Source organism: Carcharodon carcharias, chromosome 9 (assembly GCF_017639515.1).
Source record: "Carcharodon carcharias isolate sCarCar2 chromosome 9, sCarCar2.pri, whole genome shotgun sequence".
Classification (NCBI taxonomy): domain Eukaryota; kingdom Metazoa; phylum Chordata; class Chondrichthyes; order Lamniformes; family Lamnidae; genus Carcharodon; species Carcharodon carcharias.
In genome coordinates, this window is record NC_054475.1 from 119,967,828 (window position 1) to 119,993,844 (window position 26,017).

At 39.4% G+C, this 26,017-nt stretch overlaps 1 protein-coding gene across 11 annotated transcripts; it reads left to right on the forward strand.

Moving 5' to 3' along the window:
- Positions 1–265: 265 nt before the first annotated feature.
- On the forward strand, positions 266–25,972 carry LOC121281780 (interleukin-13 receptor subunit alpha-2-like). Of its 11 annotated transcripts, none has more exons than XM_041194757.1 (13): positions 413–492; positions 1,915–1,954; positions 6,050–6,122; positions 10,593–10,699; positions 10,814–10,965; positions 12,728–12,881; positions 13,537–13,584; positions 14,778–14,898; positions 16,726–16,910; positions 18,625–18,770; positions 21,228–21,375; positions 22,405–22,537; positions 24,160–25,972. In XM_041194757.1, exons 4-13 carry the CDS (start codon positions 10,624–10,626, stop codon positions 24,239–24,241), a joined length of 1,245 nt encoding a protein of 414 aa, XP_041050691.1. In that variant the 5' UTR covers positions 413–492; positions 1,915–1,954; positions 6,050–6,122; positions 10,593–10,623; the 3' UTR covers positions 24,242–25,972. The 11 variants fall into 11 exon arrangements, with proteins under 11 accessions (XP_041050693.1, XP_041050695.1, XP_041050691.1 ...); XM_041194756.1 differs by lacking the exon at positions 413–492 and adding an exon at positions 892–1,052; XM_041194752.1 differs by lacking the exon at positions 413–492 and adding an exon at positions 1,064–1,216.
- Positions 25,973–26,017: the final 45 nt, after the last annotated feature.

The following is a 26,017-nucleotide window of genomic DNA, read 5'->3' on the forward strand; positions in this document are numbered from 1 at the left end:
GCTATATATATATATATATATATATATAGAAAAACATATGGTATCCTGTTTTCATAATGAACTTGGTGCTAAAATGTGATCAAAACTTGAGTTGCTAAAAACGTTTTCTTCAGCAGTATGCTTTCGGCAAATGAAAGTGTTGATCTGCAGTTGTTGATTTACAGTTCGTGTATCATTTATGATGAGCAGGGTGCAGTACTCCAGTGTTTTCAGAGTCAACAGCTGTTTCACGTCAGCTCAAAAGGAACATTTGCAGCCATACTGTATAAGAAATGTAGAGAACAGCAAAATGCGAAACTAGCTGAGTCGTACAAATCGACCATAGTGTCGTGGCGATTCACCATTCTTGCCTTTCCCTCCCTGGCGGTAAGTTGCTGAACAGTGGCACATTAATTAAGCAACCGCTACTAAATTCGCCATTACTTCTGAAGCAAATCACGGTTTCTGGTCTTCGGTGATCTTTTTAGGACATTGTCCAGCGTTTGCTTAAAGGTACATCATAATTTCTTATCTGTCTACATCATGCTTGCTGTGATGTGACACAACCAATTGAAACACTATAGAAGTTAAATGAGTAAGTTAAAATAAATAAATCCAGTTATAACTGAATTTTAAATTGATGTTTATCGATTCATACCGACACCCATCATGCGCAAATTGTAATCTAATACTTTTTACAAAATCTTCGTACCAATATTCATCTACAACTTGAAGCTTTAACAAAAAAAATGTCTTCTTGATCAATGTATACCGGTTTGATACCAAACCAAACCGATTAGGAAAGAGAGAAGGGGGAATCGTCAAGGCTACATTCCCCTTGCTCTGATTCAGTGATTCTTACTTAATTGAAGGGCGTGCCGTTGTTTATTTAAATGAGAGTAGGTATCTGGCATCACAAGTTGCTGCGTCGAATGAATCACTGCCTCTAAAGGTGGAGGTCTTATTTTGGAAAAGGGCCAGAGTGATTGGGATAATCTATTATTCATTGGCCAACCATATTAAATCAAAATTACGGCAGATAACGAGCAATTGATGAAGCGATAATTAAACAGGTTAGCACATCACTTATTTAGAAAACGAGTGACTAGAAATACTGGTTGCAATTCAAATGAAATCCAGTACCGTGGGGGAGTGGGAGCCCCACATATCTGTTGCATCCTGTGTGGGTTTTGTCAGATAGACCGGCATCCGAACCGAGGAACCAAGGACACGCAAGGTGAGTACGGGTTTTTAATTTTAATGGGTTTGCGCGGCACTTTTTAGCTTCCTTACCACATATTCGACGAAACGGAATCGGCACAGTAGTTGTCTGCATTGTAAGTATGTTTGGCTTAATTTTCTGTGAATCAGTGAACTGTAATGGAATTTCAAAGCGATCGATCTGCTATGTCGTAGAGTCTATGTATTAATATTGATTGCTATTTCGTTGATCGGTCTCCGCTGCGATATAAATAGAAATTGGGTGTATGATTTAACACGAACCAATGTTTAGTATCTCCCCATTTCAGAATTCATATATAAATTCTGTTTATTCCCGGGAATCACATAGCGCGCAAGCAGCACCGGTATTTTTGTCAAAATAACATTGTATGCCTTTGTATCCGAAGTAGTTAAACGGAAGATACATAATACGATACACATCGATTCAATAAAATTATACGATGAAGATAATGGAAAAGTGGGTGAGGGCTGAATGCAGCAGTGCAGTGGCTCATTAGGATAAAGTACTAACAATTTCTGAAGGGCAAAAATAGTTTGTCACTTTCCATTGCGGCATTGGAGTTTAAGGTTCGGTATACACTGATGATGTAATCGGAGTTTTCCACTATCTCTCACGTTGTTGTGCCACGTAATTGAATGGTTGAAATGAAATTGTTTTGTAATTCTATTTAACTATTGTATGCCACTGTCTAGAAAGGAATTGGCTGGTGAGGGTGATGGCCTTGCTTTTCAGGTGAGGTTCTGCGTTTAATCTTTGCGATTCGGACATGTTAGGCTTTTCCTTCGGTTCATAAAATTAATGCCAAATTTCTCTAATCCTGTTTGGGTTCTGAATCCAAAGATGAAGGAAGCTGGACGACATCCATGAAAGAAAAAAATATTCCTTTATACATTTTTTGTAAGAATATGGATGCCAAACACTTATTGGAATATTGGGCTGATTTTTACTGGGACGGCAGAAAACCCGCCGTGGGGGCTGAAAGTATAAATTCCGCCCCTCACCCTGTTTGGGGTCGGGGGGGAGGTGGAACAGGAAAAACAGGATAGAAGGTCAGTGGGGGCTAAGGAGAGATTGACAAAGATGTCTTGGGCAGCATACAAAGGGACTGTTAATAGTAGTGGTGAAGACTAGAGAAGGTGCTGATAGTGGCAAAGGTAAGAAGGCAGGATGTGTAAATAGCAGAGGGTCAGCACACTGAAAGAACAAGGTAGAACAAGTTGCAGATGGCCATTTTGTGGGGGTGGGGAGGGGGAAATGGGTAAAAGAAAGGGGTTAAAAAGAGGGTTTAAAAAGGGATAAAACAACGAATGAAAATAAGTAAATAATTTTTTAAAAAAGGATTGAAAAGGGGCAAGGATAGAAAAGGAAATGGTCTGAAGTTGCTGAACTCAATATTAAGTCTGGAAGACTATAAAGTACCTAATTGGAAGATGGGGTGTTCCTCCAGTTTGCGCTGGGCTTCATTGGAACATTGCAGCAGGCCAAGGACGGACATGTGGGTATGAGAGCAGGGTGGTGTTTTGAAAGGGCAAGCAACAGGAAGGCCTGGGTCATGCTTGCGGACAGACCGAAGGTGTTCTGTAAAATGGTCATCCAGTCTGCGTTTGGTCTCTCCAATGTTGAGGAGACTCTATTGTGAGCAGCGAATACAACAGACCAAATAGAAGGAAGTGCAAGTGTTGGGCTCTTGGTGAGGAGGGAGGAGGTAAAGGGGCAGGTGTTGCATCTTCTGTGATGCCATGGGAAAGGGATGTGGTGTTGGGAGTGATGGAGGAGTGGGCCAAGGTGTCACAGAGGGAACAGTCCCTATGGAATGCTGCCGAGGGAGGGGTGGGGTGAGGGGAAGATCTTTTTGGTGGTGGTATCATGCTGGAAATGGCGGTGGATGATTCTTTGAATGCAGAGGCTGGTGGGGTGAAAAGTGAGGGCAAGGGGGACCCTATCATGGTCCGGGAGGGGAAGGGGTGAGGGCAGAGGTGCGGATGATGGATCAGACATGGTAGAGGGCTCTGTCAACCACAGTAGGGAAGGATCTCTCAGTTGAGGAAGAAGGAAGACATGTCAGAAGCGCCATTCTACAAGGTGGCCCCATTGGAACAGATGCGATAGAGGTGAAGGAACTGAGAGAATGCAATGGAGTCCTTACAGGAAGCAGGGTGTGAGGGGCTGTAGTTGAGGTAGCTGTGGGAGTTGGTGGGTTTGTAATGAACATTGGTGGACAGTCTATTACCAGAAATGGGAATAGAAAGGTCAAGGAAGGGAAGTGTCAGAGATGGAGCATATGAAGGTGAGAGAGGGGTGGAAATTGGAAGCAAAATTGATAATTTTTTCCAGGACCAGACAAACACATGAAGCGGCACTAAAGCAGTCATCAATATACTGCAATAAGAGTTGCTGGTGGTGGTGCGGGGGTCCTAAGCATCAAGCCATTGTTTCCAGGACTGTCACTGACCTCATCTCCTCTGGAGATCTTCCCTCCATAGCTTCCAACTTCATAGCCTCCCAACCCTGGATAGCCTGCTTCTACCTCCTTCCCAAAGCCCACAAACAAGACTGTCCCGGTAGCCCGATCGTGTCAGCCTGTTCCTACTCCACAGAACTCATTTCTTCCTATCTTGACTCTGTTCTCTTTCCCCTTACCCAGTCTCTTCCAACCTATGTCCACGATTCCTCTGATGCCCTACATCATAACAATAATTTCCAGTTCCCTGGCCCTAACCGCTGCCTCTTCACCATGGACGTCCAATCACCCTACACCTCCATCCCCCACTGTGATGATCTGAGGGCTCTCCTCTTCTTCCTCAAACAGAGGCCTGAACAAACCCATCCACCACCACTCTCCTCTGTCTGGCTGAACTTGTTCTCTCACTGAACAATTTCTCCTTTAACTTGTCTCACTTCTTCCAAATAAAAGGTGTGGCTATGGGTACCCACATAAGCCCAGCTATGCCTGTCTCTTTATCGGGTATGTGGAACATTCCTTGTTCCAGTCCTGCTCAGGCCCCCTCCCGCGACTCTTTTCTCAGTACATCGATAACTATCGGTGCCACTTCATGCGCTTGCCTCGACCTGGAAAAATTTATCAATTTTGCTTCCAATTTCCACCCTTCTCTCACCTTCACATGCTCCATCTCTGACACTTCCCTTCCCTTCCTTGACCTTCCTGTCTCCCTTTCTGGTGATGGACTGTCCACCAATATTCATTACAAGCCCACCGACTCCCACAGCTACCTCAACTACAGCTCCTCACACCCTGCTTCCTGTAAGGGCTCCATACAATTTTCTCAGTTCTTTCACCTCCGTGCTACCTGTTCCGATGATGTCACCTTCCAAAATGGTGCTTCTGACATGTCTTCCTTAATTGAGGTTCCCCCCTACTGTGGTTGACCTCAACCATGTCCAAAACATCTCCCGCACCTTTGCCCTCACCCCTTCCCCTCCCTCCAAAAACCATGATCAGGTCCCCCTTGTCCTCACTTTTCATCCCACCAGCCTCCGCATTCAAAGAATCATCCTCCACCATTTTCACCAACTCCAGCATGATTCCACCATCAAATACATCTTCCCCTCACACCACCTCCCTCCACCGGGTCTGCATTCTGTAGGGACTGTTCCCTCTGTGACACCCTGGTCCACTCCTCCATCACCCCCAACATCCCATCCCCTTCCCTCGGCACTTTCCCATGTAATTGCCGAGGATGCATCGTCTGCCCCTTTACCTCCTCCCTCCTCACCATCCAAAGGCCCAACACTTGCACTTCCTTCAATTTGGTCTGTTGTATTTGCTGCTCCCAATATGGTCTCCTCTACATTGGGGAGACCAAGTGCAGACCGGGTGACCATTTTGCAGAGCACCTTTGGTCTTAACATTGAGTTCAGCAAATTCAGACCATGAACACACTCTTCTATCCTTACTCCTTTTAATCCCTTTTTTAAAAAAAATTATTTTTCACTGATTTTCATTCATTAATTGTTTTAACCCCCGTTTTTATCCTTTTCCCCCTACCACCACCCCCTCCTGCCACCCCACCCCCACAAAAGGACCACCTGTCACTTGTTCCATGTTGCTTTTTGAGTGCTGACCCTTGTTCTCCTATTACCACATTCTGCTTTCCTACCTTTATGCCACTATCAGCACCTTTTTTTAGCCTTCACCACTACCATTAACACTCCTTGTCTTGTGCCAATGACATCTTTGTGAATCTCTCCTTAGCCCCAACCTATCGATGACCTTCTATTCTGCTTTACCTGCTCCACCACATCCCCCAGCACCTGACAGTAAAAATTCCATCACATTTCTACTTCTCTTTAGCTCTGAAGAACTTGTGCTGACTCAAAACGTTAACTCTATTTCTCTTTCCACAGATGCTGTCAGACCTACTGAGTTTCCCCAGCATTTTCTGTTTTTATTTTATGCGTATTGCTGGGCTGCCATCTAAGTGCTGCTGGTCCAATCATAGGACCAGCATTCTCAGCACTAGCAGAAGCTGCAGTTCTAGGGATTGCATGACTCAATGCCTGGGCACACTCAAAGAGCCACGTGGGATTGAGGAGCAATGGGACCAGGCAGTCACACCCAACAATTGGTGGGGTGTGCTCATTGTTGTGATTTCTCTCTCTGGAGACCCGAAATGTTATTTATTTATTTACTGGAAATTGGAAAACTCCAGTATTTACTAAAAGAATGAAGCCCCAAGGGCACCCTGCCTCAATCAGTGCCTTTTCTTTCACCACACTCTGGAAGACAAATCATATCTTCAGCCATCACCAATGACTGAATTTATCTGGTATCTCTTAATATTATTTTGTTTACTTATTTCATTGTAGGAGTAATGGAATACATCTCTCTTGGAAGCAAAACTTTTATAACTTTCAGTAGCTCACTTCATCAGTTCATAAGGTGAATCTTCTTGGCTGTCCTGAGTAATTGCATTCACCAATGTAGTAGGTTCTGAGAGAACACTTTGCAACTGTACTATTGCTATGGTTTTATTACTCATTTACTTATGTAGTCTTTTCTGAAGACTGCTTAGACATTCCTACTACTGCAACTGGTATTTCTTTAAGCTTCCAACAATTCACTGTCACATGTCTTGGCTTACCATAATGCAAGCATACAGATTTCTTTACATCACTTTTATCTTTGATATTATCATCATTATTAATCTTAAGTGTTAGCCCTCCCTTTTAAAGACAGTATCATTTTCAAATTTCTGATTCTTCCAGCTCCTTTGTGGGTTCATAAATGGAGATTAAATGCTTAGCTTTCTTTGTGAGATAACATATCCATTGGCTAAAATGCAACTTCCCTTAGTTGACAAACTTCCTGGTCCTCCAACGGAGACCTAATAGCTACTGGAATACTGTTTCTAAATTCTTCCAGGATCATGGCCTCCCTCACATTTTCAAAAGTCTTAGCTAATTTCATTGAACAGTATCATCCACACCATCTCTTCCTATCTTGCATGTTCTACAAATGTCTTGTTCAGTTTTTTTCTGATGGTCCAAAATTTTAATCATTATGCCTTGAGAACCAGCTCATGCATTAAGTACCACATTTTTAGTTATCTTGTAATCTGAAAATTTTTCCAAAAGACTTCAGTAAACATCTGTTGCTTTACTCACCCAAACACTTTGCAAAATCATAGTCCATGTCTCCTTGTGCCACCATAAATGTAACAGCTTTCTCAAATGAGGTAAAATATCTTGCATCCCCATCTTCAATAAATTAGGTGAATATCCTTTGCCAAATCAAAATGCGGGTTTGGATTTGAACCACCACCTGAATCATTAGTTCTTGATTTACTATGTTTGCTTTACTAAAGTCTTTCTTTCTCTAAGGCAAACTGCCTCTCTTCCCTTTCTCTTTGGGCCTCTAATTCAAGTTTTTTTTAAACTTCCATTTGCTGTGCTCTTTTGTCCCTTAACTGCCTTTCCTCTATTTCTTTCTAGTTCAAGCTTCTTCGTCTGCAATTGAATCCTAGCCAACCTAGTCTGCATTGGGTCTGCATCAGCTTTACTTCTTCCAATTCTAAATGCTGTATTATTGCATCAAATATCTTTTTTTATCTCTAACTTCAACTCTCCTGCTAATTCTATTAACCTTGGTTAGTTGTTGCAAATCTTATAGGGACAAATCTTCCATCTGCAGAAAAGCCTTAGCAATTATCAAAGCCATTCTGCTATTTGCTTAATATAGTAAATTTCACCATTAACTTGTTTTAGTCAAAACCTAACCAAACCCAATGTACCCATATCTATCTGAATTTGTGATCTTGCTAGAGTCCCCAATTGTTGTCATCTCAGACCAGTAATGCTTCTCTTTTGGAAATCCGGAAAACCCAAGTATTTACCAAAAGAATGAATTTTCACAGTTCAAATCAAAAGAATGTTACTACACAAAAATCAAATAACACGAATATTAATAAGTGCATTCTAGCTTAACTAGACAGTATAAAAGTACAATGAACACATTTACTTATACCATTAATCAAATTTCTGAACTCAACTTTCCTTCTACACCCATTTGAATTGCACCCCTAATTAGCCCAAGTTAGATACTTATTAGAAATTGGAAGAATAACCACTTGACCTGTGGGACATTTCAAAGATTAAATCTAAGGTTGAGATTTCTTGGGCCCTCTGCTTACTTTTGGCAAGATTGTCCATTCAAATCTTCTCCAATTGCCCCAAGGTTGTGCACGCCCTGTTCAGCACAGGCATGATGAGTGCCTTAACCATAGCCATTGGATCAGATGGTTCTAATATTCTTTAATTTTTGAGTCTTACAATATAAAACTCTTTCTCTCTTCCTATTGTTTATCTCCCAGGCAATTTGGTCACATGATCAGTTACTGGAAACAAGTGGATTTTTTTCACAGTCATTCAGAGAAACATAGTTCTTAAAGGGACCATCACTCTAATGCAAAATATAGAATTTTCCCCAAAAGTACATCACATTGAGTACTGACTGTTATACTATATTGGTTAGTGTATTAAACATATATTTTATCCAAAATATTTTCTTATGTAAATATATACATCACAGAAAGTGATGTAATATCACTGGTTCTAGTCAGTTTTGCACAGACAGCAATGTGTAATCAAGAAACAAGAAGTCATCTCCCAATAAAGCTTTGATCTCTGTGCCATCCCTTCAGCTTTTTGTATTCATCTGAAAACTACATAACACAACATGGTGGCGGTGGCGGTGAATTGGCAGCATTGACTAGAATCTGAAATCAATAGTGGAATTGAAAGCCATGCCAGAAGCATTGTGACCAGATCATAGCTCTTGCACTGGGAGAGTAAGTTGTGAGTAGTGAGATTTAAGTGCACTCCGTTTTTGCCCCAACCTGCAGAGCAATAGTAGCTGCAGTCTTAGCCGGAGAGACCAGTCCAGCGTTGTGTTTTGGCACAGATTCTTTCCCACTGTCACCAAATATGAGCACCATTAGCCAACCTATCACCAGAGTCCCTCCCACCTGCAGGCTTGAGGCTCATGCTGAGGCAACACAGCTCGTGTGGTGCCAATGCAGCTCTGTTGACATCACAGGTAGCTGAAACTCTGATAATGAGGCTTTCTCCTTAGGAGGAAAAGTAATAAAAGTCTGAATTCATGGCATCAAGATTCCCTGAGATGAACTGGTGTCCCAGATGAGTTCAAATTACTTGAACACTGAATTGAGTTAAGTTTCCTGGACCACACAGTTGTGGGTGCAGAAGAACAAACCATAAAAATCAGAATTGTAGTAGGAAGTGAAGGGCTATGCAGAATAAATACCTCTTGTTTGCCGAATCTGACCAGTGGGATCCCACAGGTTATGGCCAACATTAGATGACGAGCTCAAAGTTAAAGAAAATTCAAGAATAAACTGCTTGAAGTGCATGTGATATACGCAGAAAACCAATGAATGTATTGATGATTTCTGTCAGTACTTAGAGAAATTAAAATAATTCAATCTTATGAATACAGCATTCTCGGAATGCATTATAGAGCTGGTCATTGCTTCCCCTCCTATTGACACATTCCAGAAAGATTTACTACAGAAGCCGAAGGAACATGGTGTAGAGAGTGTGTTACAGGATGGACACATATGAGGCTTTTGCTGCAGGGAAGTGCTTGCGAGCCTTAGGGTCTAGAACAATTGTCTGTGCGATATCCAGGGCACCCAAGCCAAATGAGCAACACATTACCAAGCCATCACTTCACTAAGTCATCCATGATTGTCAATGTACCAGAAACATCAAGAGGCAAGACAGGCTGAAAGACACTCATTATGGAAGTGTAGGTGCTGAATTACCACCACTTTACGTTGGCCAGAAAGTAAGGGTCCTACATCTATAAAAACAGATGTGGATCCCAAATGTGCAAGCAGCAAAGATCCTAGAAGGTGATAACATCAAATGGAACGATACTCAGATGGAAAGGTCTCACCTCAGGGTACTCTCTGCCAACCATAAGGAGGTGACTAAGCAGCAGCATCTACACACACACATGTGTGTTTTTCTGACTAAGAGACAACAAGCAGCACATCGACAATATTTCATTCTTTCTTAACCATGATACCAACTCCCAGGGCCCCCAAACATCACAACTCCTCCCAGTTTCCCAATGCTCCCAGATCCTGACACCATCTTTGCTATTCCCTTGTCAAAGCTTAAAACCAATGTCTCAGTATTGCTCTCACCCTAGGTCTTACATTCATACTAATGCTCCCACTTCCAAATGCACAAATATGAAAGACAGAACCTATATAAGAGTACAGTAATGTACCTTTTATAATACGAAATGGAATTGAAAAGAGGATTATTGAGGAATGCAAATATTGACTTGCTCATTCTGGTATGCCTGTTTCTCAGTGTTTGTGCTGCTTTGGTGCTTTTGACCACATTTAGAAATAGGCATCTCCCAACAAAGCATTGTATCCCATAAAGCTTGCAAATAATGGACAAAATATATGTTGCAATATTTGGCTTAAAGATTTAACTCCTGAATTTTTTTGTCTTGGGTGCAGTAATTTGGATATTATGGTTGCACATTCCAAGTCTAACAAAACACAAACTGGCATTCTCTTAAATGATCATTAAAAATTGAAAATATCAGAGCAAAGTAACTTTAAATTGTGCAAAAAAGGTGTTAAATTATGCTTTACTTCAACACAAGCAAAAGCACATATGTATCATGCTCATTTCATGTTACAGAATTGCTTAAACAATCCAAAATATTTTTAATGTTCTACTCATTTGAAAAAAGCAGCATGGGTGTATGTCTAATGTGTGAGTTGGAAATGGTTGATTAAGTTTATAATACTGGATGGTGAACTGGCAGTATCATATTTGTATTTATGCATATTTTTTCTATTTCAAGATAACTGAGCTGTTCTTTTTGGCATTGGACCATGGATCTGAACAACATTACTGCTTTTCTTGCTATAATTTTATGGCCAAGTGCTGGATCCAAGATATTAACCTCAGGTATGACTTCCAGGATCAGATACTGTTCATTTACTGAAATGTGTTCTTAAATTACATAACTTTTCAATCTTTTGATTGCGAGTTCCTCTTGTAAAAAATGTTATCTTGTTCCAGTTGATCCACCTACAGATCTGCAGGTCACAGACCTGGGCCACCTGGGTCCACTTCACATACATTGGAAAGCTCCACTAAGTTTAACCAACAAGAAGTTGTGTGGGGTCCGGTACATGATGTCCCATTGCAATGTAGATTCGACAAACTGTAAGGTAAATGAAACATATTGAATATGAAATGAACCAACATATGTTTTCCAACATATAATCTTAAAATACTGTTACCATTAACATGTACAAGAAATTTATCTTTGACCCGTGAAGAAAACTCAGTGATCTAAATCAAAACTAAGTTAGAAAGGAGTGGGGGTTAACAAGCCAGAAGTTCCTTCTACAATAACGGTTTAGGAGAAATCTTCTTGAGGTACTATTCTCTTAACTGTATAGGGTACTTCAGATATGCGGATAGGACAACCCAACCAGAGGTGTCATAGATACAGTTGGAAAGGATGGTATGTCTCCCTGAAGGACATCAGTGCCACCCCTTGGTTGATCCACCAGGAGCCATCCTTGAGAAATGTAGACATAACTACCTGTCACTTTTCTGATCCCAACACCAACTGAGACTATTGAAACCTATACCTGGGAAAGTCTGTGCACAAATATCAATCATTCTGTTGATAAAGTTCAACATAATACCTTGGATAGAAACCTGAGTGGTTCCTGTCTTTTTTTTCTTGTTATCTCATTGGTGACATTCTTAAATTAATGAAGTTCCCTCAGCCTTACATGTAGCATTTGTTTGGCAAAGGTATATGAGGTTGAAAAATCAAGCCATCTTGATGTGGTGGGAAATATATCTGAAAAAGGACTTAGATTGAACAAAGAAAGAGAACAAGCACTAGGTGGTTTAAACCACCGTTAATGTACTTGTTTGTATCTACTTGTGTATTTCCCATGATCTTTTTTTAAAAGTTGTCTGCTTCTGTATCGGCTTCTTTGCTGTCATCACAGTTTCTCTAATCATCCAAGGCCCCATCTGCCTGCTCAGGTAATGTAAAAGATCCCACGGTACTATTTCCAAGGAGAATAGAGGAGTTACCCTTGGTGTCCCGACCAATCTTCATCCCTCAATAACCATCATAAAAACAGATTATTTGATCATTGTCACATAGCTGTTTGTGAGAGTTTGCTGTGCACATACCAGCTGCCGCATTTCCTACTTTACAACAGTGACTACACTTCAAAAGCACTTCATTGGCTGTAAAGCACTTTGAGACGCTACATAAATGAAAGTCTTTTCATTCTTTTGACTGCAGCTCATAGTTCCTTTTTCAGGCCATCTTGTAACAATACACATGAAGGATTGGCACAAGTGATTTGTTTATCTGTTTTCTGAAAACAGCTTTTTAAAACTGGTAGTGCAGTGAGTGAAAAGCCAGCAGTTTTGCTTCTGGGTGAATTGTTAAGAATGATGGGGTGAAAACCTTCTTTCTGTTTGCTGTAATGTCCTGTGTGAAATGAATGCAAGTACTCTCAACCCATATTCTAGTGGTCATGAGGTCATCGTTCAAAACTGACTGTGTGGAATTTAGATAGTCACATTGGTGCAATAAAATGATTTCTTAAGAGACTGTGGCTAAGGAACTAGTTAGGCTGATTAGAGCTGGGCAATAGAAGCTGACTGTTATACCTCACGTAAGAGTGTTGACTTTGGATGAGCAAATTGGAAAATAAAATTGTTAATTCTCCATCACTTTCATGTTCTTCATCTTGGAAACAAAAATGAAAAGAAATCCTCCATTTGTTTTAGATCCTTCCTCTCCCTGAAGAATTTTACAGAAATTCTGGTTCAGACAAAGAAATGAATTTACGTAAACAATAAATTCAAGTGTCCATTCTACCACTCATGAGAAATGTTGAATGGATGATATTTGTATCTTTTGATCTGTGATGGATTTGTCTCTTCTGACAGCATGTCACCACCAAAAAATTGGAATACACTGATGGATTTAACCTCAACGAGGGAATAGAAGTGAAAATCCAAACACTCGTAAAAGAACAATGTATAAATGGGACTGAGCTACACAGTGACTGGGTTGAAATAGTGTACTGGCCACCCATGGAAGGTAAACCACTGCATGCAGAAGAAATCAAGTCTCAATTTTCTCTTATTGCTTTGTGAAGTGATGAATGCCAATGGTATTTATTAATAGTAAAATATTTTCATTGTATTTCTAGGTAAGTAACTTGAAATACTGGATTTATATTCACATTTTTCCAATTGCCTTAATAAACAAGCGCAATAAACATGTACCTTTCAGTAATTCAAGAAGTAGTAATTCACTACCAATCTCTCAAGGGCAACTAGCTAAGGGCAATAAATGCTGGCCTTGCCTGTGACATCTGCATCCAAAGAATATTTTATTTCAAATTATGAAGTGTAACTGCTTTAGCATCCCACCAAGATGGATGACTTGCAGTAACTTGAATGTATTAATTCAGGAACTTGTTCTAACTAAACCAGTAATTGTCATGGACCAGCACGGTTCTAGCATCTATATACAGAAGGTCAATTTATATTCCTCAATATCTAATTAAATGACAGAAACTAACTCCTCTGATGGATATATTTTAAAGATGGCTGCTAAAACTGCCCATATGCTCTGAATCCCTCCAAAGGTTGAAGAATAACCACAAATTAAATTGCAGATATAAACATATGATCATACTCCATGATTAATATTATTGTGCAATTGTTTATTGTGGTGTGGCCAATTATAGACACGGGTTGGAAAACTGAATATGACCAATCAATACAACTGAGTCCAGGTACGTACAAAAGAAGTTGGAGATGCACAAGAATGTAAATGTAAGAGGAGAAAGGCCATATTAATATTTGTTGAGGTATTGAAATGACGTGATGTACTGCAGTTTTTGCATTTGTGCATCATTGTAAACTCCTGGTATTAGACTGAAGTCGATGCAGTACGAGATACTCCAGATGTAACGAGGAAGCGTAACAGTGAGTCTGAGGTTTTTATTCAAATGGTAGTGTAACATTTGTGATCATTGATGTGAATGTAGCACTAAATGAGTCTTCAGGGACCCATCAACTAGGATGCAAAAAGTCTTAAACATTGTTTATGCCAGGCTTAAGTTTTACAATTTGGATGGCACCACCCTTGGTGTCAAAGATTTCATGAGTGCCTCATGTTAGTGCTTGAAGTGAGAGGGGAATGGAAGTTTCTAAACTTGGTTGGCCATGGGGAAAAAGGGCTTCTTACTATATTATTTTTACCCACTTTCTTCATTCTCCTCTTTGCCTGTCTAAGTCTATCAAAAGCTACAGGAGTTAACTTTCTGTTTTCTTAATGGCTTGCCTTGGTGTAAGTAATACATTAAAATGTCTCTGCATGCAAATACTGAATTAAGACACTTCCTAGTCAGCAGGTTTAAGTCCAAATCCAGAAATTTTAACACATAATGCAGACTGATATTTCAGTGCAATGCTGAGGCCGAATTCACTACTGGAGACATTTTTTAGTTGGGGCATTAAACCAAGGCCTCATCTTACCCTTGCTGGTGGATGTAAAAGATCCATGGCCATAATCAGAAGAGCAGGAGAGTTCTCCTGGTGTCCTAGCCAATACTTGTCCTTCAACCAACATCAGTGAAACAGATTAACTGGCTATTTATTGAGGGATCTTACAGTATGCAAATTGGCTAATATTTTGCCATGAATACATCAGTGATTACACTTCAAAAGCACTTTCATTGGTGACTTTAAATCATTTCTACTTGCTGTTTCCATTTGACATATGGAGTTGAGTCAATTAAACCAGATTGTTTTGAATATACCTCCAATTATTATGTGGTACAACACATCCACCTATCACACACTTTCATTTAAAGTGAATAAAATGTAGCCAGCCACTTTGCTCCAAAGAGAATAATGATCTTTTTTCTGATTCACCTCGCAATGCATACAGATATAACAATTAATGCTTTTTTTTCCCTCGAAGGACCTGTGGGTTCCAAAATTAGGGACTTGCAATGCATTGTTTACAATCTGGAATATATGGACTGCAAATGGCAGAATGGAATGAGTGCTCCACATGATATCAATTACACACTTTATTATTGGTATGTACCACAGTGCTAATAGTTCATGCAAAAGGAAATATGCTGGCGCATTATCACAGGCATCAGAAAAGGAACACAGAATTGCTTCTTTTTCTGAGTACACCAAAGGAGGCATAACCCATGTTGTTGATCTTATATTGACGAGGATTTTGTAGTCAGCAAGTGACAGCACTTACCATTACTCTCAAAAAAAGCTGCCCACAAAGTCTAATGATATCCCTCTTTTTGGTGTCAATTTGAATATGACACCAAGTCAAGGGGATCACCAGTTATTGAGTAACAGTAATGTCATTAAGGAGGATAAGCAGCCAATCATTTTGGCATTTTCCAAAAGACAGAAAACCAGGAATTAAAATACACTAATTTTATAGAGAGCAAAATAAATGATTTGAAGATGCATATGGCATTAAGCTAGAAGTTGAAATATCATAAACTTTTAAATATATAGATTTTTAAAATGTGATTTGCATATTCATGGCGAGATTTGAAATTCTTCAAATATAAAATTAATTTTTCAGGCCCAGAGAAGTTTTTTTCAGCAATAATTACAAACCTAGCATACTGCTTTTTTAAAAAAAGTTACACTTCATTCAGCAAGGGTATGTACATTGAAACCAATAGCATAATGGTCAAGTCCTTGTCAGTTCAGTGATCTCTGTCAGTGATTGCTGTCAGTGGGGGGAAATGGGCGGGACCTCAAAAGCACACACTGTGGGGAAGCGTGGAATCGTTGACAGCATCTTCTGGATTTCTGTGTTTAATTGCACATGTACGGTCTCCAGAAGTGAGTTTGAGGAGTAATGGTGTGAACACTTGGTCACAATTTTGTGGTGGCAATGAGAGTGAAACTAATTATTAAACAATCAATAGGTATTTATAATTAGAGAAGTGCACCTGGGGTAACACTTGCTAGTTAAAGTGCTTTCGCAGTATTGATGAAATATCAGAAAATATACACTAGTTTTAAATTAGTGTATATTTTTAAAATAACCATCTCAAAGCACTCAAAGCACAAAACCAAAATATTTTCAATACAGTTTACAGCACTGTGTTCTCCACCAGAATCATCTAGTTTAATTCCATTTGCCTGCTTGCTGCTCATAACATTTCATGTTACACTTCACAAACAACTATATATTTTGATTTTTTTTTAATTAAATAACGATATCTGCTTTGGGGAAAAATCGAATCCTTAATTTTTAGTTAGAAATTCTGCCACTTAACGCTTAATCACAATTTATGCATTCAGGCTGTAACTCTCAGCTATGTTTAATAATTTTTATTGACAGTAAATTTGTATGTTTGTAGTTCTAAAACCAACCGCTGGAAATTGAATTTATTCTTTAAAAAAAGAGCCATAATGAAGTTAGAGTTTCTGCATTTAATTTTGCCTTTTGCCCTAATGGTCTTTGTGTGCTGCAATGCATAATAATTAAACATATTTAAACATCTTAGACTAAGTTTCAAATTTATGTTCGACAAACTCTGGTTGTAGCATCTTTTGTTTAGAAAATGTGTCCTGGGAGATGTTTTGTGTGTTAATTTGAGAAAATCTAAGGAGCGTATATAGTACTTGGTAAATCTCTGCTAAAATAGAAATGATTAATTGAAAATGCAGCAACAGAATCAAAATGTAGAAACAGCTCACTGTTTTCACATTAAACAGTGTTAAAATTACCATTTTAATTTTTTATAAAAGGGTCTGCTTGCCAGAAAATTATGTACAATGTAACCAGTAGGATTATTGTATATCATTAAGCACGTCTTCCCATGCCTTGTACTCATTGCTGTAAATTATGTTCTAAGTAATTTTAAAAATATTAACAGGCATGAAGAGCTGGAGCAAACAATGGAGTGTGATAATTACATTAAAAATCAGGGGAATATTGTTGGCTGCCATTTTCACAGTGACGATCTCATCGAATTCAGTGATTTCAACATATGCATAAATGGCTCCTCAGCAATGGGGCCTGTAAGACCAGCATACTACACATTACAGCTTCAAGATCTAGGTAAAATGAGCTTATATCTTATACTGAAGACATTTTATTTTTCAATTTGTACTGCTATCTTGAAGGCGGTGATTCATTTTAGTGCATTTTAACAGGTATTAAGCACCCAATTAGATAGGCACTGATGCGTATTCTCATGTCTAAAATATATCTGAAGTGATTTGTCTGAGCCTAGTGCTGCTACACCCACTTGTTGAACCTTAGCTGCCACTCTGGATGAAATGATTTAACCTGTTAGAAACCAGAAAATGAACTTACAACTTTCTGGGTCTGTACTCCTTTTAAGGGCTGTGGTTATTCACTTCATTTTTGAGACAACAATTTCTTTTAACAAAAAATGACGTAAATAATCTACATTAATATCAGAAAACGTAATATATTTCCTACCTGCACCAGATCCTCAACATAATTGAAAAGGAGTAGAAAGTTCTTATATCCTGGCCAACATTCATCTCTCATTCAAAGAGGGCACTTATCACATCCATGCTCTCCCTTGTTTATACCAGGAACTCCAAAACAATAATTATTTCTAGAAATAAGGGATGATATTTGGTTCAAATCTGCATTGGCAAATGTGGATAAATGTTTAGTCTGCCCATTTGATTCATTTGAAGGGAGACACAATCAATTTGTGTGGCCAGAACTCATTAACATTGGAAGGGGAGCTTTCCATGTTAATTGTACATTTTAGAGGCAGCTCTCCAATTGGGAGTGTGAGAAATACATGGGGCGGGGGGCGGATGGGGGAGCCTTTGCCTCTTAAAGAGGAAGTACATTTTTTAATTGCTTCTCATGGCCCTCCTCCAATCACGATGGCTGTATTGCAGGATACTACAAGGTTGCAGCAACATTGCTTGAGGACTCCAGTGGCCTGTTCAGTGAGGGCTCTAGTTGAACCATGGATCTGAATGAATTTGACCACTGAATAAAGGTTTCTGGGAGAACTCGTGAGCCAAGTGTAGAGTGGGGGAATGGAGCATTAGCAGGATTGGATTTTTTGACAATTATGGGCCCAACAGTCCTATCTCGATCATCAGAAAGTGATGGAAGCTGTCATTGACAGTGCTATCAACCTGCACTTACTCAGCAATAACCTGCTCATTGATGCTCAGTTTAGATTTCACCAAGGGCACTCAACTCCTGACCCAATGCTCTTGATCCACACATGAACTTAAAGAGCTCAACTCAGGAGGTGAGGTGAAGTCACTTCCCTTGACATCAAGGCAGCATTTGACCTAGTGTGGCATCAAGGAGCCCTAGCAAAATGGAGTCTGCAGAGTATGTGCACCCCAGAGCCACCCTTGCTGCTTCCAAATGTCCACTGGGAAAGTGATGAAAGTGGTTACATTGGCAAATGTCATCAGTCACCTCCTTAATATGAGAATGGATGACCGACTAGGACTGTTTGGACCTTGATCGCAACAGAAGATACTGTGTTAGCTGAGGCAGCTGGTTGTAGGCCTTGTTGCATGTGGTGACAACTCTGTGACAGCTCCCTAAAGAAGCAGAGCCTCCTTATACATTGCTCCTCACAGAACTGCAGGTATGTTGTCCTGCACTATTACCTGCTAAGAGTGCGAGGGTTCCAACAAACTAAATACTAAATGAATGCAATTTAACATCATCAAATCAATCACATGAAATGGCCTTTATATATGTTTAGCTTCTATTGAATTGATGCTTGTGGCTGTACTCATAAATTGTTGCACTTCAGTTAAGGTAGCAGCCCCTAACCAGGTCAGCCTGACCTCATCAAGAACAGATACCATTTATATCCAATGGGAGCCTCCAGCTGGCAAAATGAAGCTTCACTGTATGAAATATGAAGTGCAGTTCTGTGGAAAAAGCTCTGACTGGGAGGTAGGGAAATTAATTACTTGAAAAAACAATTCAAAACTCCTGCAAAGTTGCTTCTTGCTTGGCACAGTAAATTAGATATTCTGAGGTGAGGCTTTTAGTGCTTAGTCTTGTTCAGTAGGTATAGGGATTAAAGAATGAGGCATAGATCTATGGCTCCCCGCTGCCAATCTTCCAGTCATTATGATTGTGTATCTGGTGAACTGACCTGTTTTGCACTGATTCTTCAATCTGCACTTCCATCAAACAATACTGTGTCAATTGTCTCAACTTCCAAAGAATGTACAACACAGAAACAGACCATTAGAGGGATCTGGGTGTACAGGTCCACAGGTCACTGAAAGTGGCAACGCAGGTGGATAAGGTAGTCAGGAAGGCATATGGCATGCTTGCCTTCATTGGCAGAGGTATTGAGCATAAAAGCTGGGAAGTCATGCTGCAGCTGTATAGAACCTTGGTTAGGCCACACTTGGAATATTGCATGCAATTCTGGTCACCACAATACCAGAAGGATATGGAGGTGTTGGAGAGGGTGCAGAGGAGGTTTACCAGGATGCTGCCTGGTCTGGAGGTTATTAGCTATGAGGAGAGGTTGGAGAAACTCTGATTGTTCTCACTAGAGTGACGGAGATTGAGGGGCGACTTGATAGATGTTAACAAAATTATGAGTGGCATGGACAGAGTAGATAGTCAGAAACTTTTTCCCAGGGTGGACATGGATTTAAGGTGAGAGGAGAAAACTATAAAGGAGATGTGTGGGGCAAGTTTTTTACGCAGAGGATAGTGAGTGTCTGGAATTCGCTGCCAGAGGAGGTGGTGGAAGCAGGTATGCTAGTGGTGTTTAAGAGGCAGCTTGACAAATACATGTATAGGATGGGAATAAAGGGATATGGACCCCGAAAGTGCAAAATGTTTTAGTTGACGGGCAATATGATCGGCGCAGGCTTGGAAGGCCAAAGGGCCTGTTCCTGTGCTGTACTTTTCTTTGTTCTTTGTTCATTAAGTAGAACTGGTCTATGCCAATGTTCGAGCTCCACACCAGCTTGCTCCTCCTACCTTACTCCATCTCATCATATCAACATATTCTATATTCCTTTCTCCCCCATGTATTTATCTAACTTTCCCTTGCAAAATTGATTCCAATTTACTTAGCCATTGGAACAATGTTCAAGAATATTTTGCTGCTCCCTAATCTATCTGTTGTTTTCACTTTTCTACTTGTCTTTGTAGTAGTGAAGTCATTGATGCCTGTTTAGTTGGAATGAAAGGTAGCACAATTCACTCTTCTTCTCCCAGCAGATCTGGTTCCGTAGCTCAGTGCATGTGGCTTTCTGCTTTAGAAAAAATTCTGACATTTATATCTGACTTCTGGATTAACTTGAAGCATTCTGAGACAATGTCCTCCCAACTTCTGCTAACCTAGTGCTACAGGTCTTAAGCTTCAGTTATATTAAACAGAAGTGTCAGTTCTGTTGTCTTGCTCCTCTTGCAGCCTCTCCCTGGCCAGAGCTGTCTCTTGGATTTTATGAATCCATCTACCAACTCTCCTAATGGTTTAACTGTCATGTTCTTTTTGAGAAAGTTGACCTTTTTTGGTGTACTTTTCTGTTTCATTTCCATTGTGATTCAACATAATACAAATCAATGATTGAATCCAAGTTAGCTGGCCTGGTGCCAAGTGCCCTTCTATTGACCATAATGCCCCTGGTATGGAGAGGAAAACCACCAAGTGTTCCTACTTCAGGTTGCCTACATGCTGTAAATACACTTGTGGACATCAAATGCAAACCAGACTGGGTTCAGCAATGATATCCCCAGGACTGAACTAGTTGCTTGTCAAAGCTCACATAAGGAATGGAGGTTAAATGCACCCTCTGGAACTGTTCCCCAGAAAGCATAATGAGGAAGGGTTGGAGAAAATTGGTAAGGGAAAAGAGTTGTTGCATTTCTCTATTTGGTTCCAAAATTATGCCCAATATTCAGTTTCAATTTTGCCAGTTCTGTGATTTGAACACCAGCAAGGTTCAGTAATATCTCTTGTGTCACTCTCAAAATGTGTGCTTCCTAATTTAACCCCATCTTGTCACTTTTTTTGCTTTCCATTCCACCTTTCCTTTTCTTCAGAAATATTCACCCTTTTTCTAAGAATGGCTGTTCTTCTTGGCCTGAAATCTCGATTGCACTTGCATTGGTCCTTTTTCTAAAGTTCTAAAAGCGTTAGCAGTTCTTAAGTTATTGCCATTTGAACTTATTCAGATTTATGTTGGTGATCTAATAAAAATTAATCCAAAATAAAAACACAAATTGCTGGAAATACACAAAACAACATCCATCAGCATTAAAGCACCAGGTTAACATTCCAGTTGTAAATCGTTTGTCAGCAGTTATTGGAAAGACTTTTGATTGTGTGGTGCTGTTTCTGTGCTTGGGAGTTTTTTTTAAACTGTGCTTTGTTTCCAGTCTAAAGTAATTCCTGAGCCAGTCACCTCTACATCTCTGAATGTGACAGCTAAAACAATGTACTGTGTCCGTGTGAGAGCAGCTGTTAACATGTTTTGTGCTGATGATAGCTTTTGGAGTGATTGGAGCTCTATCCAATGTTTGACAGGTATGTCCACTACTCAGAAATTTGAGACTAGTGTAAGAAGTGTTTGTGACAATTTTGCAACAAGTACACTGCACAAAAATAGAATGCAAATGTTTACAATTATTTTTCTTTGTATATTTAGCTTATATCAAAATTTACATTGCAGTACCAACATAACATGTCAAACTAAACACAAAAATGTTACATGTTTCTTCAGTCGTATTTTACCGTATTGGGGGAAAGCATCATAATATAGTTAACTGCTTTGAGAGCAAAGCTGCCGCAATATAAATAGGACAGGTAGAATGAAATAATTGGCAATCCATGGGACTTGCTTCCTAGGATGCCAGAATTCTGTCTTATGAACTATTGTTCAGAGTAGTGTCTTCATTTAGCAAGGTGCATTATCATTAATGTGAAATTAAGAAACACATTTTGAAACTGAATAATCCTCGTGCAGTAACTTCAGTTACATGAATTCCAGCAGAAAATAGCCCATCAATGCAACACATGTAAAAGTCTATTATCCACAATATTTCGGTGACTTTAAATTATATGTGGAGAATTATTGCATTCTTGGGGGGAAGATAGCTTAGCCAAATTTAACAAGCTGACAAATTATTTTATCTCTTTATATTTACTGGGGAAAAATGATTCGGGACCAAATCCTTTGGAACTTTGAAGATCTCTTCCCTTTATTGTTTTTTAATTAAACGTCATTGAGGCAAACTAATGAATATTAGGGAGGTAAACTATTTTTGGGTTGACGGTTCAGATTGTGGAAAAAAAGCTTGGACAAAGTAGCCACAACTGATTAATAAATCATTTGCAATTTCTCTGTCCTGGTCCTATGACTTAACTCAGGGAGGCAGATAATGGTGGTAGTGACAATGGTGGCAACATTTATTGGAGCATTCTTTGGACTTAGTGGGTGATTTTATATGCAACACAGGCTCAAGGTAAAACGAATGGCACAGTAACAGACAAATAGTAGTGCTTTTGACTTGTTTTCAATGAGACTAAGCTGATTTATGACCTGTGTACTTGCAGAACATTCAGAGAGTGGAGACGATGTGATCATCAAACTTAATTTCTTAACAGAACTGATTGCCCTTTTGACTTTAGCATCATTCACATTGGTACTGTGTGTTGTTGCTCTCTACTTCTGGATCAGATGGAAAAGGTAAGAGCATTTAATAGGAACATACGACTTAGGGGCAGGAGTAGGTTCTTCGAGACTGCTCTGCCATTCAATAAGATCTTGGCTGATCTGGTTGTAGTTTCAACTCCATTTTCCTGTCTGCCCTACATAATCCTTGACTCCCTTGTCTATTAAAAATCTGTCTAACTCTGCCTTGAATAAATTTAATGGCCCAGCCTTCAATGTTTTCTGGAGAAGTGAATTCCACATACTAACGCCCCCTCAGGAAATAAATTTCTCCTCATCCCAGTCGTAAAAAGGAGACTTCTTGTTTTTAAACTGTGTCACTAGTTCTTTCTCTGCAGCCCGCCACCCCCCCCCCCCCCCCCCCCCCCCGCCCCTCACAAAGAGGAAATACCCTCCTGGTACCACCTTATCAAGTCCCCTCAGGATCTTATGTTTCAATAAGATTACTTCTCATTCTTCTAAACTCCAATGGGCACAGGCCCAATCTGTTCAACCTTTATACATAAGATAAGCCCCTCATCCCAGGAATGAGTCAAGTGAACCTTCTCTGACCTGTTTCTAATGCAGTTATATCTTTTTTGGGTCTCTTTATTTGATAAACTCTTCACAGGTGTGGTCTCACCAAGGCTCCGTACAGCTGCAGTAAAACTTCCCCACTTTTATATTCCAATCACCTTGCAATAAGTGCCAGAATTCCATTTGCCTTCCTAATCACTTCTTGTAGCTGCATACTAATTTTTTTTCGATTCATGTACCAGGATGTGCAGATCCCTCTGTGCCACTGATTACTGCAATCTCTCCCCCATTTAAATAGTATAATGACTTTCTATTCTTCCTGTCAAAGTGGACAAGTTCACAATCTGCCAAATTTTTGCCCACTTAACCTGCCTATATCCCTTTGCAGACTCTGTAGTTCCCCTTGACAACTTACTTTCCTATCTATCTTTGTGTCATCGGCAAATTGAACTACCATACATTCAGCCCCTTCATCCAAGTCATTGATGTAGATTGTAAATAGTTGAGGCTCCAGCACTGATCCTGTGGCACTCCACTAGTTACAGCTTGCCAACCCAAAAAAGATCCCATTTATCTACTTCCTGTTAGTTGTCCAATCATTTATCCATGCTAATAGATTACTCCCTACACCATGTTCTCTTTTGTAGTAACCTTTGATGTAGCACCTTATCTAGTGCCTTTTGGAAATCCAAGTACACCACATCTACAGGATCCCCTTTATCACTTAATGCAATGGCAATGTGGCCTATTCCTAACATGGTTAAAAGTATGCTTATTCTATGTGATTGCAATAATCATATGGAACTAATAACGTAAATGTTAATGCTCATTATTGTTACTGTCCCACTGGACAGCTACTTCTGTTAGATATAACAATGATGTCAATGTACCTTTTCCTCTGCTGTAATGTGTCACTTGTAACCAAGGTGGAAAGTGATATTAAAAATGATTCCCTTGCTGGGACATTGATTTGCATAATAGACTGGTATCAGGCTTTAGTACAAAATTACTTGAACACATCTGATCAATATCATGTTTAAGTCATTTCATATTGAGGTGTAGTAGCATTCGTATTTATCCCTATTTTCCTGATAGTCGATTATTTTATTTTGCTCTCTCAGATTGATTGCAAAGAAGAAACTTAACATGTTGCTCAATGACGACGTCAAGAACATCCAAAAAAACACCCACTTAAACTATTAAACATTGCTCATGCTGTCTGAGTGTTGTTGAATAATAATTGTTCCCAATTATTGCACAGTATAAATGTTTAAACCTTCATTTTCACTTTATGACCAGGTGAGAAGGGGTGAACTGGGCCCCCCTCTATTTAACCTCCCCAGCTATTATCACAAAGGTTTAAGTTTTGTTTTTACATGGATATGTGTTTTCCAAATTGGAATGTGTTTAACTATGAGCTGTGAGCAATAAGGAGCCTATCAAGCAAAGTTTTCTTGAGTCAAAGAGCAAACTAAATCTGAGAAAAAATAATAATGTGATGTCAAGAATTCAACCCTCATGCAGTCATTAGGAGGGCACACACACACACACACACACACACACACAGGCATCAGAAATAAGGGGAGTTAGAGAAAAATAATAGAAAAAGGTGAAAGAATATATGGCATTTTTAATGTCTCTTTAGACAGTTGCGAGTTTTAATTGGTGTCGAGATTATAGGAAATGTCTGCCTCTTCACACTCTCGAGGGTGATATGTTGGTTTCTCACCTCCACCTAGGAATGTGGCCTTGCAATTTTAAGCAGTCTGCCCTGTCTCAGTTCAAATTGCAAAATGTCCAGTCAGTTGAAAATATGCTTTTTCATTTTTTCAAAGATAAATGAAGTAAAGGAACAGTGATATACTTTCAAACCATGATGGTGTGTGACTTGGAGGGGAATTGGCAGGTGGTGGTTTTCCCATGTGCCTGCTACCCTTTTCTAGGCGCTGGGGTGTTCTGGTTTGGAAGGTGTTGTTGAAGAAATCTTGGTGAATTGCTACCAAGTTTAATCTTTAAATTGATTTTTTTCATAAAGTGTGACACATAAATGAGTGCCTTTGATGGGAAATATGATAGTTCATCTAGTGCATATTTCCTATTGTGATTTTGTTTAGATAATTGTGTTAATTCTTTTGAAAACTGCAGTTTTTTATAGTCATTTATGAAATAACTTATGACTCAAAAGGACTGAGATACTTTTTTATTACTTCCGCAGGAAACACTAACCAAAAAGCAAAAGAAATAGATGGATAAGATGATTAATGTTTCCTGCTTGGTGGGTTTAAATAGTCATTTAAAATTGCACCCCAATGTAGTTTAAGAACATTTTTTTAATTCCTCTGTTTAGTAGTGCCATGCCAAAGGTTTGCAGCACAGCAATTTTTACTTACTGAGTGTTTGTGTAATGCTAGCAGGCAAAAAACTTCAGGTAGTTTGCTGGGCCCATGAAATCTTTTGGTGCAGTCTCCTTGATAAATTAACAGGGCCACAAGACTGCTCTGAACGCCTGTGGTACAAAAGTGCAAAGTGAAAAAACTGATGAAGGATGAGTATCCAATCACGTGTCTCAGAAACATCCCAAATTGCTTTTCTTTGGAGTGAATTCAATTGTGCTGCTGTTAAATGAGAAAATGCAGAAGCCATTTTGCACAAAGCAAGGTCTCACTAACAGCATTGAAACAAATGGCTAGATAATATTTTTGGTGCAAGAATGTTGGAGAGGACACAGAAGAACTCTGCATACCTCTAAGTAGTGTCATGGAAGCAACCAGAACACAGATGGGACTATGGTTTAATGTCATATCCTAAACATTTAAAATGCTTTGCAAAATGAAAGCACAAATCTAAATTGATATTGTAAAGTTGTATTTTTGACATTTAGTATATTTGCCATTCAGATGTAAAACTTTTCAATTAAAATGTATTTCTTCACTGCATTGGCTAATTTTATTAAGAAGAACTTTGAACTAAATCTCAGTC

Coding starts and splice junctions, on each gene's coding strand:
- LOC121281780 (XM_041194759.1), top strand. CDS start 10,624: ATGGATCTGAACAACATTACTGCTTTTCTTGCTATAATTTTATGGCCA. Junction 10,700..10,813: donor ATCCAAGATATTAACCTCAG/GTATGACTTCCA, acceptor ATCTTGTTCCAG/TTGATCCACCTACAGATCTG. Junction 21,376..22,404: donor CTCTATCCAATGTTTGACAG/GTATGTCCACTA, acceptor GTGTACTTGCAG/AACATTCAGAGAGTGGAGAC.